General features: G+C 34.1%; 2 protein-coding genes and 1 non-coding gene across 3 annotated transcripts in view; 1 reads left to right on the top strand and 2 right to left on the bottom strand.

Moving 5' to 3' along the window:
• LOC106651529 (mitogen-activated protein kinase kinase kinase 11) overlaps window positions 1-954 on the bottom strand; it is a 20,696-nt gene extending 19,742 nt beyond the window's left edge. Inside the window, exon 1 of the mRNA XM_023460369.1 lies at window positions 871-954. The gene's annotated coding sequence lies outside the window, so the exon portion shown is untranslated. The remainder of the gene's footprint in view (window positions 1-870) is intronic.
• Window positions 938-15,800, top strand: LOC106651282 (pecanex-like protein 1). The gene is given in 24 exon segments (XM_023460331.1): window positions 938-1,026; window positions 1,557-1,822; window positions 2,358-2,604; window positions 3,064-3,761; window positions 3,826-3,969; window positions 4,041-4,243; window positions 4,303-4,598; window positions 4,702-4,770; window positions 4,948-5,356; window positions 5,427-5,679; window positions 5,737-5,979; window positions 6,370-7,047; window positions 7,125-7,543; window positions 7,618-8,040; window positions 8,119-8,609; window positions 9,422-9,992; window positions 10,062-10,448; window positions 10,522-10,885; window positions 10,951-11,095; window positions 11,166-11,554; window positions 11,622-11,845; window positions 11,913-12,025; window positions 12,099-12,379; window positions 12,440-15,800. Coding segments are annotated over 23 exon segments (7,482 nt in total). The 5' UTR covers window positions 938-1,026; window positions 1,557-1,669; the 3' UTR covers window positions 12,722-15,800.
• Trnag-gcc lies at window positions 8,951-9,021 on the bottom strand. Its single transcript has one exon. It is a non-coding gene; the product is annotated as a tRNA-Gly (tRNA).

Below are 15,800 nucleotides of genomic sequence, written 5' to 3'. Positions count from 1 at the left end.
ATAGAATGTCGATCATTTTTTGTCCTTGTGCTCGTTTAGATTGGAGCCAGATGAGTTCTGCGTTTCAAATTTGAAAATTAATACTTTCATTTTTCATTTTTTAAATTTGATAAGCCAATTGCAAAAAAATAACTTTCGAATTTCTATTAATTTCTTCATCATCTATGAATAATAAATAATTCGTTACAATTAAATTTTAAAACTTTCGGAACAAAATTTGAGTTAAATCGGAAAATTTTGTGAGTTTGACATCTATTTGAATGAAATTTACAAATTTTTTAAAGGTCATTTTTACGATTTCATTTTTAACAATGAATATCGTTTTGTGCGGAAAAGGATCGTGCACATTTAATCGAAATCCGTTCAAGAGAGTATTTTCATTTGCATAAATTTATTTTAAAAGAAATCCTACCAAAAGCGAGGATTTACGAACATTTAACAGGTATGCCGAGATAAATATTTTTAGAAGCTGTCAACGGAATTTTACGGATTATAAAGTCATGATTTCATGAAGAAAGAGAGAGTTTCATCTGCGCAAAATACGTGTGTATAAGTATACATATATTACAAAATTGCTGTTGTGCTCAGCACTGCTCACTGCCGCTGGTTGCACAGTAGGACGTGAGACTCTGTGTATAAGTATACATAGGTATATGTATACAAGCAGCAAGAGAATCGCCTGCAAAATCTGACTGGTGTGCAGTGCAGTGTGCTACTGAGCAGTAGAGTGCACTTTGCAAGTATGTGCGCGAGGAGATAAGTTGCTTTTTCCTTGAGTTAAAAAAACGTGTGTGTTGAGAACAAAAATTTGCCGAGATTTGACCCTTGCCTCAGAGGAGACAGAAGATATTTTGAAAATCAAGCACTCACCGAAAATTTGATGAAAGTGTAGAAAGATTTTCCATCGATGACGAGGACTACTACTCATGACAACTATGTGCAGTAACCGTTATCATTGTCGAACTTGACGGATTACATTTGTTATTTCTACGATCTGATGCATTGCTTTGGCATTATACGTACGGTGTAAGTCCTCACTGTCTTCTCGGATTTCACTTGAGGCTTTCTGCTTCATCAAATGTGATACGCGTATGCATGTTTTTAATATTATCCCGAGAGAAGGTTAGCACACTAATTTCCTATCAAGATATTGCAAGAGATTTTTATTCTATATAACAGAAGTGTAGAATGAAGAAGTGCATGAATCATGTGTGCGATATCCTATGTTGCAATCATTGAGTGATAATTTTCACGCCCTTTTTCACTTTCCATCTAATCACTTGTACATAATTTTGGCACTTGATGAAAACAAATGTGTTAAAAAAAGTGAGAGTGCTTGCATCTCCTTGATAAGTTGCACTTTGTTTACATTTGTAGCTCATGGTCATTATGACTTCAAATGCCTTTCTCTCATTTCCATAATTTCAATCATTTATTTCTCAAAGTTTGTTTTTTTTAAATATCTATAGATATAGATATTTCATTGTCATATTTTTATTGATTAATTGAAAATTGAAAGAAATAATTACAAGATTGTTATTTTTTATTATATGCAGATACAAACTGGAAGAAAAACGTATAAACAGTTTGTAGAATTTTGGCAAGACAGAATTAAATCTTTTACGTGCTTTGTATTGAGATGGAGGAAACATGCTGTGGGTAGGAAGCAATGGGTTCACAAACGCTGGAGATATTACGCCAGGGTGTCTGGGCAAGTCTTACTGGAGGCTGGTTTTACGATCCTCGCCTAGATGTCTTTTCAAACACGTTTCACCTGTACATATGGTTATTCCTACTGTGCTTGCCATTTACTATTTATTTGGTATGATACACAAATTTATTAAAATTTATTATTATTTGTTGAATTTTATATAATATTTCATTTAGACAGTAAAATTTTTTTCTTGACTTATCTATGAAATAGGTAAATTGATAATCCTCATTTTGGATAAAGTATTTTCTAATAAAAATATTATTTGAATCATTTAGAATATTCCTCAGAATGTAATAAATGTAGTTTTGAACTAAATTGATACTCTACTAAATCAATCTTTAATTAATTATTAGAAATTGAAGAAGAAAATTATTTTTTGGGTTTTCTTTTATTATTTATAAAATAATTTTTTGTTATTGTGAAAAAATGTTGTAAAAATAATTGTCTTCCTATATTCTATGTTTGTTAAAATGGTAGAAACCTAATGTATGAGCATTTGAACCTCTTACTGGAAATAGTCCAAAATTCTGTACTTATTCAACGACTCATAGGTCTTGCCCTTATGGGTCTTCTAATAATTTTCAATCCCTATAGATAAATATCAATTTAAATCAGAGACTAATCCAATTTTTGTTGTTTCTAGTATTTTCCACCAGACTTGTACGTTTGGATAGCGTACTGCTCGACCATCATCGTTCTTTTCGGAACCATCAAAATTATTAACAATACGCTTCACTCTGTGTATGATACGACCGAGTATTTAGAAGAACCAACCCAAAATGTTAGTCAACAGAAACCGGAAAGTGAGAAAAAGAGGGATTCTCGCCTTAAAAGGAGGGATCAATCACAGGAACAAGACTTTTTGGGTATTGAACTTCAAGTTTTAAATGGTTATTATTACAATCTAAGATTAACAATTATACGTGTAATTTAAGTTTACTCTCAAGCCATTTATCACATTAAAAAATTGTAACTTCTATTTTATCGAAAATTTATGAAAAAATTTTTACACGTTTTTTTGAGAAAAATTCTCAATAATTTTGGAATATTTTTTCAAAAAAAGCTACTTCACTTTTTTCGATTTTTTGACAATTTATTAATGTTTAAAAATATGTACGCGATTTTATCTAAAATTTAAAAATTTATATTATTATAAATTAAAATTATATTAATAATAACAATTAGATGAAACGGTTTTATTCTGGGGACAATTTTATGATATAATTTACGTTATAATCAAAACTAAAAACGTATAAGCACTATGATATTATTATATCGACAATGTGGCTTGGGGTATCCTTAATCATCTTCATACTTGCTCATATTAATAAATATGGGAAATATTCCAGGAAAAACGGATACTCCTCCCGTAGAATGCTCATCTCGTAATTCATACATAGAGCAGAATGCACCAAACGCGGATGCTGACAGTATAACATCAGATTATACAAGAGATAAGCCAAATTCTACGATTGATTTGAAGGTTGAGATACATCGAAAAAATAGTTCCGAAAGTTCAGAGGAGGCGACGCATTTGAATAAATCCGCCGCTACGAGTAAACGAGTAACAAATGTACACAAAGCCGAAATGGTCTCGAAACAGGATAACGATCCTGATTTTAGAGCCAAGACAAACGGTAAGATAATTCGTTTTTTCATATTGTAAGCAGCATATTAATGGAAATTTTAATCTATATAAAAAAATACCGGTTTTTGTTTTTTAGTTAAAAGAAATCTATCGACGTCGCGAAAGTTTTGTAGATATGCATCCGAGGATGCATCTACAGCGCGTAATCGTTACCCAAAATCAAATATGGGTAAAACGGGCTCAGAGAGTCAAATTAAACAAACAAGTTCGATGGAATTGGAACAACCAGATGATTATGAGTATTGGAAGTACAATCAAAGCGTTCGAAGGCTTAATTCTACTTCAATACCAATGGAGATGCTCAATGATCATCCTCAGAGTCTTGAAATCATTTCAATAATGACAAAAAAGGATGACGCTGAAAAAGATAATATTCCATCGCATCCCCAATCGCTCGAAGTAAGCAATCTATTTACATTGGGTTATTATAAAAAATAACGTGCAATACATTACTGTATCTTAGGTCATATCACAAATGCCACATCAGTCATTGGTACATCCACAAAGTCTCGAGATCATTAGGGCGCCAAGTAAAATGACAAATCCTACAGATGACAATAATCTTCCTTTATACCCTCAGAGTTTAGAAATGATTAATTCTAAAAAGGTGCGTTTAGATAACATCTAAAATTATGAATAAATACATTTAATCTTTACTTATTACTTTTTTATTTGCAGACTTTACCGCAAAATACGTTGAAGCGAAATAAACTTCAATTGCTGCCATATCTCAGCTGTGGCTCAGAAATTGTACATCCAATAGCTGAGCAAAGCGACGAACAAATTCCTAGTGATAATACTGGACGTTACAATCAAGATTCTCAACCTCAGGATTCTCTTAGCCCATTGTTAACACACGAAGAAGAGGAAAGATATTTAAGGTAATTTTTCATTTTAATTACAATAAGAACAATTATAGTAGAAGAGGATTTTTTTGCAGATATATTGTAGATACTACCGTGGACAATGACTCAGCCAATTCACGAGACGCTTTGTTAGAAGCTGAGACAAAGCCTTCGGGAAGCAATAGTAATCGGCGTTTTAGTAATACTAGTCAGAGTAGTTGGGATTTATCGGATGGCGAAAGACGCAAAGAAAAACGTAGAGACAGATCGAAACATCAACAACAGCAGCAAACGTCTTCTCAAGCTGATGATCAAACAGCAAATTCAGGCAGTATTGTTGGTATCGATTGGTTATTTGAAAATGGAGAAGGTGAACCATGGACTAACAAAAGTAAGTTATTATTTTTATATCATATTAACATAACTAAACAAGTATACAATGAATAATAAATACTAATACTTAAAAAAAAAACGTTCGTTAATGCCTTGCTCAGTTATGTGGACTTCACAGAAATCTGACGACACCGATGCGTCAGATAGTATACAAACCGCTAGTACTGATTGTAAGTTTATTTGTACGCTCCCTGGCATCATAAGTTTAGCTTTATTTTCCTTAATTTGTACCAAAAATGTATGGTAGACATGAATTTTTTCGAGGGATTCTCTTTCAAGTTTAAACTTCTTGAAAGGATTTTTCAATCTGGAGTTACTTATACTTCATTGTATTTGTATTTTTTCAGATTTACCAAGTAAAGATCCAGATTCAGGTTCATCGAGCACAACGACCCTTAGTATAGAAAATGAAGTGAAGCGCAAGCTGTTACCTCAACAAGAGCATTCATCCCAAACTACAGATGTCGACAGTAAGCGTCAACAGGGTGCGATACCGAAACAAAATAAATCCAAATTAAACGTTCCTGTTAGTCCTGTTGATGAGACTTGTAGTATTACGGAATCCAAGAAGCAAAATTCAGAAGATTTAATTAGAAATGTACCTACCAAAAGAAGAGGTCGAGCTCAAAACCGCGACCGTAGGAATCGATGGCTTACTTCTCTTCATGCAGCTAATGCTTCAAATGCTCAGAATATTTCTAATACTCCTAATATGTCAACTTCGCTTGTTCCTTTAGGTTCAACAAACAGAAACCAGTGCGTATTGAATTTAAAATATCATTTTATTAGTTCTTTAATATTTTTACATGTTTATTGTAAATCGCAGTGAGAATCGATCGGGCAGTACAAGCGTAATGGTTTACCGACCGTTGACGTCTGGATCAAATCAAGATATCGACGGATTACTGCAACCATCACCAGCGGCAGTACCACTTTTAGCAGCTATAATGAGCCATTCTAATTACACACAGAGGATATCTGGTGCTGTAGCTTTGCCTGAGCCTCATCACCATCATCACCACCATCATCATCATCACCATCATACGCAGCAGCAGCAGCAACAGCAGCAGCAGCAGCAGCAACAGCAGCAGCAGCAGCAACAACAACAACAACAACAACAACAACAACAACAGCAACAGCAACAGCAACAGCAAGAGCAGCATCAAAATCAAAATCAACATCAGTTTCAACATTCACAAATTCGTTTACAGCAGCAACAAATACAAGCTAGAGAGGATTTAAAGGCAGCACATTTAAACGAAGTTCGAGGATCTCGATCTCAAAGATATAAACGTTTACATAGAGCAAATAGAGCCAGACGTAACCGACCTCGAAGTGGTCAACAGCAAACGCAACCATCACAAGCGCCTCAACAACAGGTAAGGTCTTTTAGAGCTAGCTTAAAATTGAAAAAAATTATTTTAAATAGATTTGAAGGCTTTTTTCTAGTTTTTTCGAAATTCTAACATATTCAGTTTTCCCTGAGAAATTTGTTTTTCACATACTTTGTGTATAAAATTATTCTCGCGTTTTCTCCCAATTCAGTAATTTTTCCAATTTTTTCTGTAATGTAACTTTATCTCAGTGAAGAATCGAAAAGGTTTGATATTTCAGTAAGTGTTGGAAAGGAAAAGAAAATTTCTTCAAAATCATATACATTTTTTCAAAATTCTTTTGATTTTAGGGTTCCTTTGATTTCTTTAAACAGCTTTAGAGTTTCCTATTATTCAGGTGATTAAAATACTAACTAGCATATTTGATAATTTTAGGAAGAAGAATACATTACTTTATCACACTTTTTTCATCATCATTGGCCGCCTATACCACCCGATACATCAGAAGAATCAGCTATACGTTATTTTTGCAATGAAAGAGGGCAATGGCTCGCCTATACAATCGATGATAACTCACAATCTGCTGCTTGTGGTCCTGCCTCACTGACCACTTGTGAATTACCCGTTGGAGCACGAGTTTTGACTTCTGAGCAAAACGATCAGCTCGTAAATCGAATGTTAAATCTCAACCAGAATCTCAACCGGAATGCTTATTATGATGGTAATTACGAGCTATCTGAGATTCCTGATCTATCCAAAAACAGTTATAGCAGTTTGTCGTTGAATTCGGCTGGTCTTACTGTAATAATCGATACGCCGTCAACGGAGTCACCTCCTGCTTTGACCTCACCTATTCACAGTGTAACGAACATAACTTCGAACAATTCAGGAAGCAGTCATAGTAACGCTGTTAGTAGTACAACAGCTTCCAAATTACCGGGTTCTGCGAATCAATCAATGCTTCTTAATGCACCAAATGGAAGAGGTTCGCCTTACCGCACTATAACGGATTCTTTAACGGATCGTAATCGTAGGTTGCAAAACATATTGGGTAATTTAGATGCAGCTCATCCAGGTAGCAGCAGTACTAACGTTGATACAGTTGGAAGTCTTGTACGTAATAAGGTTTTCTAGGCTTACCAATTCGTTTTATGGATGTTGAAAAAAATGATGAATTTTTTGGTTTTTAGTTGCAGCCAGCGAACAATCAGCAGCCTAACACAACGTCGGAAAATCTGTCGTGGAATCGTTTTGTCACGGAGTTTATAGGTTTTGAAGAGGGTACTCAGCCAAAACCCAAACCAGCTCGTCATTATTATAAATGGAAAGTTTGGAAACTCCCTGAGATAAGGGTTCATTTCGATCGACTTTCACTTGTGGCATTGCTTGATCGCAACCTCACTATTTTTGAGTCCATCATAGCCACACTTCTTGCTGTTATGGTGGCTGGATTGGCGCTGGTTATTCTGCAAAGAGGCTTTTACAAAGATATTTTTGCCTTCATATTTTGCTTCGTTACGGCGGGTTGTCAATATTCCTTGTTGAAAAGTGTTCAGCCTGATGCAGCATCGCCTACCCATGGCTTTAACAGAATCGTTGTGTTTTCAAGGTAAGAAAGCTTCATCTAAATTTTTCATGATAATGTTAATTTAAACTCGAATAACGTAATTGCTTTTTCTGCAGGCCTGTATACTATATAATATGTACAAGTATAGTTCTGATTCTCGAATCATCCATAAAAAATTTTGAAGGCTCAGATTTTAGAGTCTACGGAATGCAGATGCTTAATTATGATGTCTTGTTGCAATCACGTGACGTAATGCTTGTTTTTTTGCTATGTTTCCCACTTATATTTTCATTTGGGCTCTTTCCACAAATAAATACATTTGTTATGTATCTTTGTGAGCATATCGATATACACATTTTTGGTGGCAATGCCACAACAAGTCTCGTTTCCTCCATATATTGCCTTTTTAGAAGTGTTTTAACCGTGATGACATTGTATGGTTTCGCTTATGGAGCTCTTATGGAACCAAAATCTTCCCAACACATACTATTTTCCATATTCTGTGGACTCCTTGTGGCCGTTTCATATCATCTTAGCAGGTATTATTCATAATAACATTTTTTACCTCGGCGACATTATTGCTGAACAAATTTGAATAATAAAACAAAAATCTTTAGATCTTCATCAGATCCGAGCGTGATATTTGATATTATCAAAACGAATCTCTGGCCACCAGACGTTTATCTCGAAGAGAGACAATCACAAATTATAGAAAATGCATCTACACGACAAGAAGCGACTGCAGAATCAAGTAAACTATCAAAATCAAAATCTGTAGCCAAAAAGAAAGATGTCAAAATCAATATGGGCGAACAATCGTCGGATTCGGAACTATTTGATCCTCTACCGCAGAAGTTACGTGCAACGGTCAAGGCTAGATTGAAAAATGATCTCATCGTTTGTACGGTGATAGGCATTTTATCATTTGCGATTCATGCATCCACGGTGTTTACCGCGTTGCAACCTGAAATCAATCCTGTGCTGTGGTTTTTTACCGGATTTTTGGGATTATTATTGCATTATATCATGCCGCAAATGAGAAAACAACTGCCATGGCTGTGCTTGTCAAAACCTGTTTTAAGAAATCATGAATTCTCACAATTTGAAGGTACGTAAAAGCCATATGTTATTTGTATTAATTATTAATTTGGGATAACGAGGCTTTAAAAAACCATTCATCAGCAATATTAAATGAACGTCTAAAAAACAGAAGTATCTAGATAGCTTTTACGAAAAATATTTAATGTAAATTTTAGTATTTTTTTATTATATTTGTTAGATAGAGCACAATTTGCACTCCTTGATTTATGATAAGTTCGACGTTCGCTCAAATACTTTTTTCACCTTAACAATACATAAATTTACATAGTTGAAACTCAGTCCATGAAATTAGTGAGAGATCTGACAAAATTAACTGTCAGCAATCATTGAGCTTGACAAAATAAAGTGTGCATCGGCCGGGAATCGAACCCGGATCGCCCGCGTGGCAGGCGAGCATTCTACCATTGAACCACCGATGCTGATATTTATACCTTGGGGTTGAGATGCCTATCAGATATTTTATTCATCGAAATATATTCATTCAATAGAATACGTCATTTTATTATCGAAAAAATATTTCTTACACTTGTCGAGCGGGACTACGTTTTTCTTACAGAAGACGTAAAATTAAATAGTCCGGTCACTCTAAGTATTTTCTTGAACTTCATAAGCAATAATAGTTTGCAAAATTGCGTCAGAATAAATAGTAAAAAATTCATGTTTGGCAATGGACGTTGAATAAGATAATGCAGTAACTGTGTCGCCGGCTCCATGTCAACAAAAATAATTACAACAAATGTCGAGGTCCCTGATTATAGTTATAAGTCATCAAATGATAATAATTCTTTTGCAATTCATCCAAATAAATATTTGTTTCAGTGCGTGAACCAGTGAAAATCATGTGGTTTGAAAAGATATACGTTTACTTAAATTTCTTCGAACGCAACATTCTCTATCCAGTTGTGTTTTTGGGAGCTTTAACAGAGTCGTCAACAAAAATTTCCACAAAATTTGGACCAAGCCTGGGTGCTTTAATAATTGTCATCTGCGGCTTGAAGGCTTTGCGTTCCTCTTATTCAGATTCGTCGTCGCGTTACTTAGTGCTGGTATTTTCCGCACTACTTTTTCGCTACGATTTGCAAGAAGAATACAGCGAAACGTTTCTTATCGACTACTTCATCACAGCTATAATTTTTTCCAAGATGTACGAATTACTGCTGAAAATACGATTCATTGTCACCTACATTGCACCTTGGCAGATTACCTGGGGAAGTGCCTTCCATGCGTTTGCTCAACCTTTTTCAGTACCACATTCGGCTATGTTGTTTTTACAAGCTGGCATATCAGCTCTGTTAAGTACTCCTTTGAATCCGGTCCTTGGTAGCGCTATTTTTATTAGCAGCTACGTGCGACCTGTAAAATTTTGGGAAAGAGATTACAAAACGAGGCGGTAAGGATATAAAATAACTATTAAAATTCTCCGTCGATTGTCTTTCAATGTAATTTGCATTGTTTGCAGGGTTGATCACTCAAATACAAGAATGGCCCAGCATCTGGAGCGAAATCTCGGAGCGGATGACAATAATCTTAATTCAATATTTTATGAACAGTTGACCCGATCGTTACAGCACAGCCTTTACGGCGATTTAGCACTCGGTCGTTGGGGTAGCGTAGAACAGGGTGACTGCTTCCTACTGGCTTCCGATTATCTCAACTGCCTAGTACATATTGTCCAGCTCGGTAATGGTTTAGCAACCTATCAATTAAGGGGGCTAGAATTCCGAGGAACTTACTGCCAGCAGAGAGAGGTCGAGGCCATATCGGAAGGTATAGAAGATAATGATAACTGCTGTTGTTGCGAGATGGGTCATTTTTCTCATGTATTGAGTGTCAATGCTGCTTTTAGGTAAGTACCTCTTTATTACTTTGAAATTATATTTATTTAATTATTATTATTTTATCAATTATTTCAATTACAGTCAACGATGGCTTGCATGGGAAGTTGCATCTTCGAAGTACGTTTTAGAAGGATATTCCATTTCTGATAATTCAGCTGGATCGATGCTGCAAGTTTTCGATTTTAGAAAAGTTCTTGTTTCTTATTACGTCAAGAGTATCATATTTTATGCTATCAAATCTCCGAAACTCAAACAGTGGCTAGCTGACCCAGAAATTGTTGACCCACTCAAGCCAACCCTTGAGAAGTCATTCGTGGATCTTGACCCCGTATTCAACATGAACATAGATGAAGATTTTGATTACAGAGCAAGTGGTATTACAAGAAGTAGTTTTTGTAACATTTATCTTGACTGGATTCAGTTTTGTGCTAATGAACAAGACAAAGTACGTTGAAATCACGTCTTAATTGAACGTAATATTCAGTATGTTTTATCATTATTGTTTTTTAGGTTCTTGAAAAATCTCGAGATTCGAGTCTGGTGTCACTCTGCCTCTCTTTGAGCTTGCTTGGTCGTCGTGTACTTGGCGCTGCCTCTCACAATACCGTATCAAGCGTTGAATTCTTTCTTTATGGTTTGCATGCATTATTCAAAGGTAATTACATTAATCAATGTAGTTTTACCCGTAGAAAAAACAAATAATTCTAAACTGCGAAAAATGATAGGTGATTTTAGAATTACATCTGCTCGAGACGAATGGGTTCTGCATGACATCGACCTGTTAAATACTGTCGTTGCAAAGGGAGTTCGTATGGCTTTGAAATTACATCAGGACCACTTTATGAGTCCTGATACGTACGACGAGGCTTCAGCTTTGCATGAAGCAATAGTAAGTCATGATCGTAATCTTGTCATAAGCCATGAAGCCGATCCACTTTGGCGAAAGGCTATTTTAAGTGGAGCTCCTAGTTTGTTGGCCCTCCGGCATGTGATGGACGACGGTATCGATGAATATAAAGTCATCATGCTGAACAAACGTTTTCTTAGTTTCCGGGTAATTAAAATGAACCGTGAGTGCGTTCGCGGTTTATGGGCTGGTCAACAACAAGAGTTGGTACGTAAATTTTTCTGAGACAATAGTTTTACATTTGTATCGTGTTATAAATGCAATGTTTTTGCAGATTTATCTTAGGAATCGCAATCCAGAAAGAGGCTCAATACAGAATGCCAAACAAGCATTGCGAAATATCATTAATAGTTCTTGTGACCAACCTATTGGATATCCAATATACGTTTCTCCTCTGACGACTAGTTACGCCGAAACAAATGAACAATTGTGTTCAGTGATTGGCGGTCCATTGAGTTTTAGCTCGATTAGGAACAATCTTTTTAAATTATGGAGAAGGTTAGTTACATGCCAATTTTTTAAACTTTATGCAAACTAATCATTAATAAGCAATTTTCTATTGTAGAGTTCGACGGAGATGCGGGCAAGGTTGTTCATCTGGGGGAACTGGCTCGCACGATGATGGGGGTTTTGGAAATGACGGCGTATATGCAATGACTACATACAATGCACATACAGGTAAATTTAAAAAAATTTATTTATTTTTAATTAAACGAATTGTATAATAAAAATCCAATTCGTAACTGTGCAGGTTACGGACAACCAGGGCACAATGCCTCTGGATCGCAATCAATGGAATCTGGTTGCCAAATTGGGGGTTCCACGACAGGTCGCAGTTCCCTCAGTAGAGGTAATACTAGTTCAGTTGGTGGTTGTCGAGGTTCTTTAGCTTCAATGGGAAAACCAACGAGCTCAACATTAGCTAGTTTAGCTGGTCTATTGAGTAATACAGACGTAAAAGTAGATGCCAAAAGCAGTGAGACAAGTTTTACGACCAAAGTCGAAAAGGAGGAAGTCTTCCAACGGGTTCGAGTACGTTCGCACTTAATTGGTACTAGAAACTTTGATTACTGATTAATAATTTGATTACAGATCATGGATCCGAATCATGTGTACGATGCAATTAATCTGGGCCGTCGTATTGATGTCATTTGGCCCGACGAAAAAATGCGCCAAATGGGTGGCCGTTCGGGGTGGCTTAATTGGGTACCCGAACGTGGTATGGAGGGTTGCGTAGTTCATCGTTGGTCACCAAATCATAGGGATCCTAACAGGCGCTCGCACGTTGACAAGGTCATTTTGCTTGTTAAAATAGACGAAAAATACGTGCCCATTGCTGAGCAAGGTGTGCGGGATCTTGGCGCTGAAGTTTAGTATAAGATTTCCCTTTTGAGTATTAGCTATAGCTTACTTTGAGAAAAGTGGATTCTTAATTGTCCTCTTTTCTACCTTATAAAATTGTAAATAGTTCAGTCGGTTGCAACATATACAGAACTTAAATTAGATTTAAAGGCTTGTGGAAAACATGAATTTTAATTCATCGCACTGTTTCAAAGCGGCTCGTAAAATTGTAATGAATTTAGCACATACCAAATAATCATTTAAAATGACTTTTCATAGGTCAATTTATGAGCTAGGATGATTATTTACAGTTAGCTATCTTATAGAAATCTAAAAAATTATTTTTTAAGTCAAAAACAAGTGATAGTCTTAATGTGATATGAAAACCATGATCGTTATCGTGTACAGTTAAACGTTAAATATTTCATACATATTGCATTTAATATACTTTGTCCTTGAAATGTTATAGTTGTTAAACAAATTATACTAAATGCAAAAAATCTATATAGAAACTGCATTCAAATATATTCAAACTCAAATCTCAATAATTGGCGTAATTGAACAAAAATCGAAAATAAGCAACCACTGTGTATAATTAGCACCGATGATTAAGAAAATCTTAAGGAAGTTAAGAAAATATTTTCAATAAAATGATCTACGGATCTACGCTCCGTGGTTGTTTTGTAAAATATCAAATTAGATATTTAGTATTAAAAATAATAAATCTACCGAAAATGGTAAAAATTTGTTAGTTATGTCACGGTTGATCTTGATTGCACTTAAATGTTCAATAGACAGTTTTTACGAACATGGTATCTTTTAAATGATTGATAGTAGTAGCTACCGTTAAATTACTAAACAAACTTGGCATCGTAATATGTTTTTGTAATAATTATTGCTGCAGCAACGAATGACAATGGTTGAATAATGTAAATAGAGGGTATGATTGTGATTTTCTATACTTTTGTTACTTTTTTAAATGCCTAATAAAAATATAAAATCCATCCGTTTCTGTAAATAAAGACGATTTGAAAAACGGAAAATCTGTTATGAAGATAAATGTTTAGACGATACTGTGTAAAAACTAGAAGAAAAATTCAGGTTCTTCATACATATCGGTGCTTTTGAATGTTAGAATGCTTCTTTTTTGCATGATAACTTGGAATTGTCTGTTAAAAGTATAAGCAAATGATTATCCATACTTTTGCTCAAGCTCACAGATATTTTCTAGAAAATTTCTACGCATAGTACAGAAATATTATATTATTGGTCTGTTTTCGACGCACACAAAACATCTAAAATTGGCTTCGTTGAATCAAACTTTCAAGTGCTCTCAAAATTATGCGATATTCTATTTTCAATAACATTGTTTTTTGTTCTAATCTTTGGTCTTAAAATTATTTCAATGACAGGACGATAATTAATTTGTTTTAATTAATTATATCAATTAAAATTGGTGGAAGAATTACTGAAAACAGATAGATGTTATAAAATAAATGTAACAAAAATAGTTTGACCAAAAAAATTTACATTAATATGTGCTATTTATAAAAAAAATAAACAAAATAACACAGCCAGCGTTAAGTCGTGACATGGCCTTATATGACGGTGTGCATCACCTGACTGAATAACGGAAATATAAATTATATATATTTATACATATTAATTGGATTAGCTAGTCTTTTAACTGAAGATATGAGTACTACTACTGCTCGCTGCCAAGAGAACAGTTGAGTCTGATTATCCGGAGAAAATAATATGTAATTGAAAAATTAATATCAATTGTACTGGTATTTCATTTTTACTTGAAGGACAAGAACTATCTTATAGGTAAATGATCAACAATATTGCGTACAAAAAATGTATGACTATATATATCTTTTTAATCATGCAATGATAATCGTTATTGTTGAGATTTATAAATATCTACTTTTACTTCATACGAAAATTGAATTAAGTGTATGGAAAAGTAAATCAAATATTGAATCTAAATCATGCATTTACTATAATTTCAAACATCGGTAATTTCTTCCATTACTTCTGAACCATTATTGTTGTTAATATTCTATTTCAAATCATCAGTGCAAGCCGTTATTTACGTACAAAAGTTTACAAGTATAATTTTTTACTTGAAGTATTGAAAGGTTCTCGAGTCTCTAAAGAAGAAAATCATTTTAATTACGTCTTCTTAGAATTCTACTTCAAATTCATCCAAAAAAACTAGGTGAAAGTCTAAAAAAAATGAAGAGAAGACAATCACTAAGTTTTTCCGAAAAATATTCTATGAAAATTTGGAAAAGTGTGTTTGAGAATCTTCATTTTTGCTTAGGCTTCAGAATTATCTCTAAGAAAAACTCAATACTCGAATATGACGTTAGAAACTTTTACCTTATGTTGATATGCAGGGAATATTCCTAATAGTTAATGTTTGAAATCCCAGCGTTTATAATTGGTAAAAAAGCTTTTAGCTTTTATAATTAGCACTGATGTAAACAGTCTGCATATAAATGCAATAGAAAATTTTGATGATCTATGGAATTGTTAAAGTTTATTAAATTCAAGAATCTCTAATTTCAAAGGCGTGCATCTTGATTGAATTCAGAACTCTATAAACCTTGTTACAATCATTTGAACAATTTCTGCCAATGTACACACTGCCATGTGATTCATCTTATATAAAGCGGTATTTTTTAAATATACTAATTAAACCAAATTACAAATCTTAGTAAAATAAAAGTTCCGTTTTTAATAAAAATCAACTTATAAACTTAACGCGCCAAATTGATTATCGGTAATAAAAAAATATATGACACTCATTGTGTTTCTATTGGTAAAAGTTTAATGTAAAGTATTGAAATGCTGTAATTCAGATTTTTTTTATCAAAAAATTGTGTATCATCGCATATAGTATAATAATGTAAACTACACAGAGAAATCTAACAAGGGTTAACTATGAAAATTGCTATGATAAAAAATATTAATTATAAATAAAAATGAGTTACTTTTTTAAAAATGTACTTTAATTTTTATTAAACAACAACCTTGCTTATAGTACATTATGATTTTCATACATGTTACTTTATTTGTGGCTAATAAAGGCATTTGAGCATCA

The sequence above is a fragment of the Trichogramma pretiosum genome, unplaced genomic scaffold (genome assembly GCF_000599845.2).
Source record: "Trichogramma pretiosum strain Unisexual culture from Peru unplaced genomic scaffold, Tpre_2.0 scaffold59, whole genome shotgun sequence".
Lineage (NCBI taxonomy): Eukaryota > Metazoa > Arthropoda > Insecta > Hymenoptera > Trichogrammatidae > Trichogramma > Trichogramma pretiosum.
This window is presented reverse-complemented; position numbering and strand designations above follow the sequence as displayed.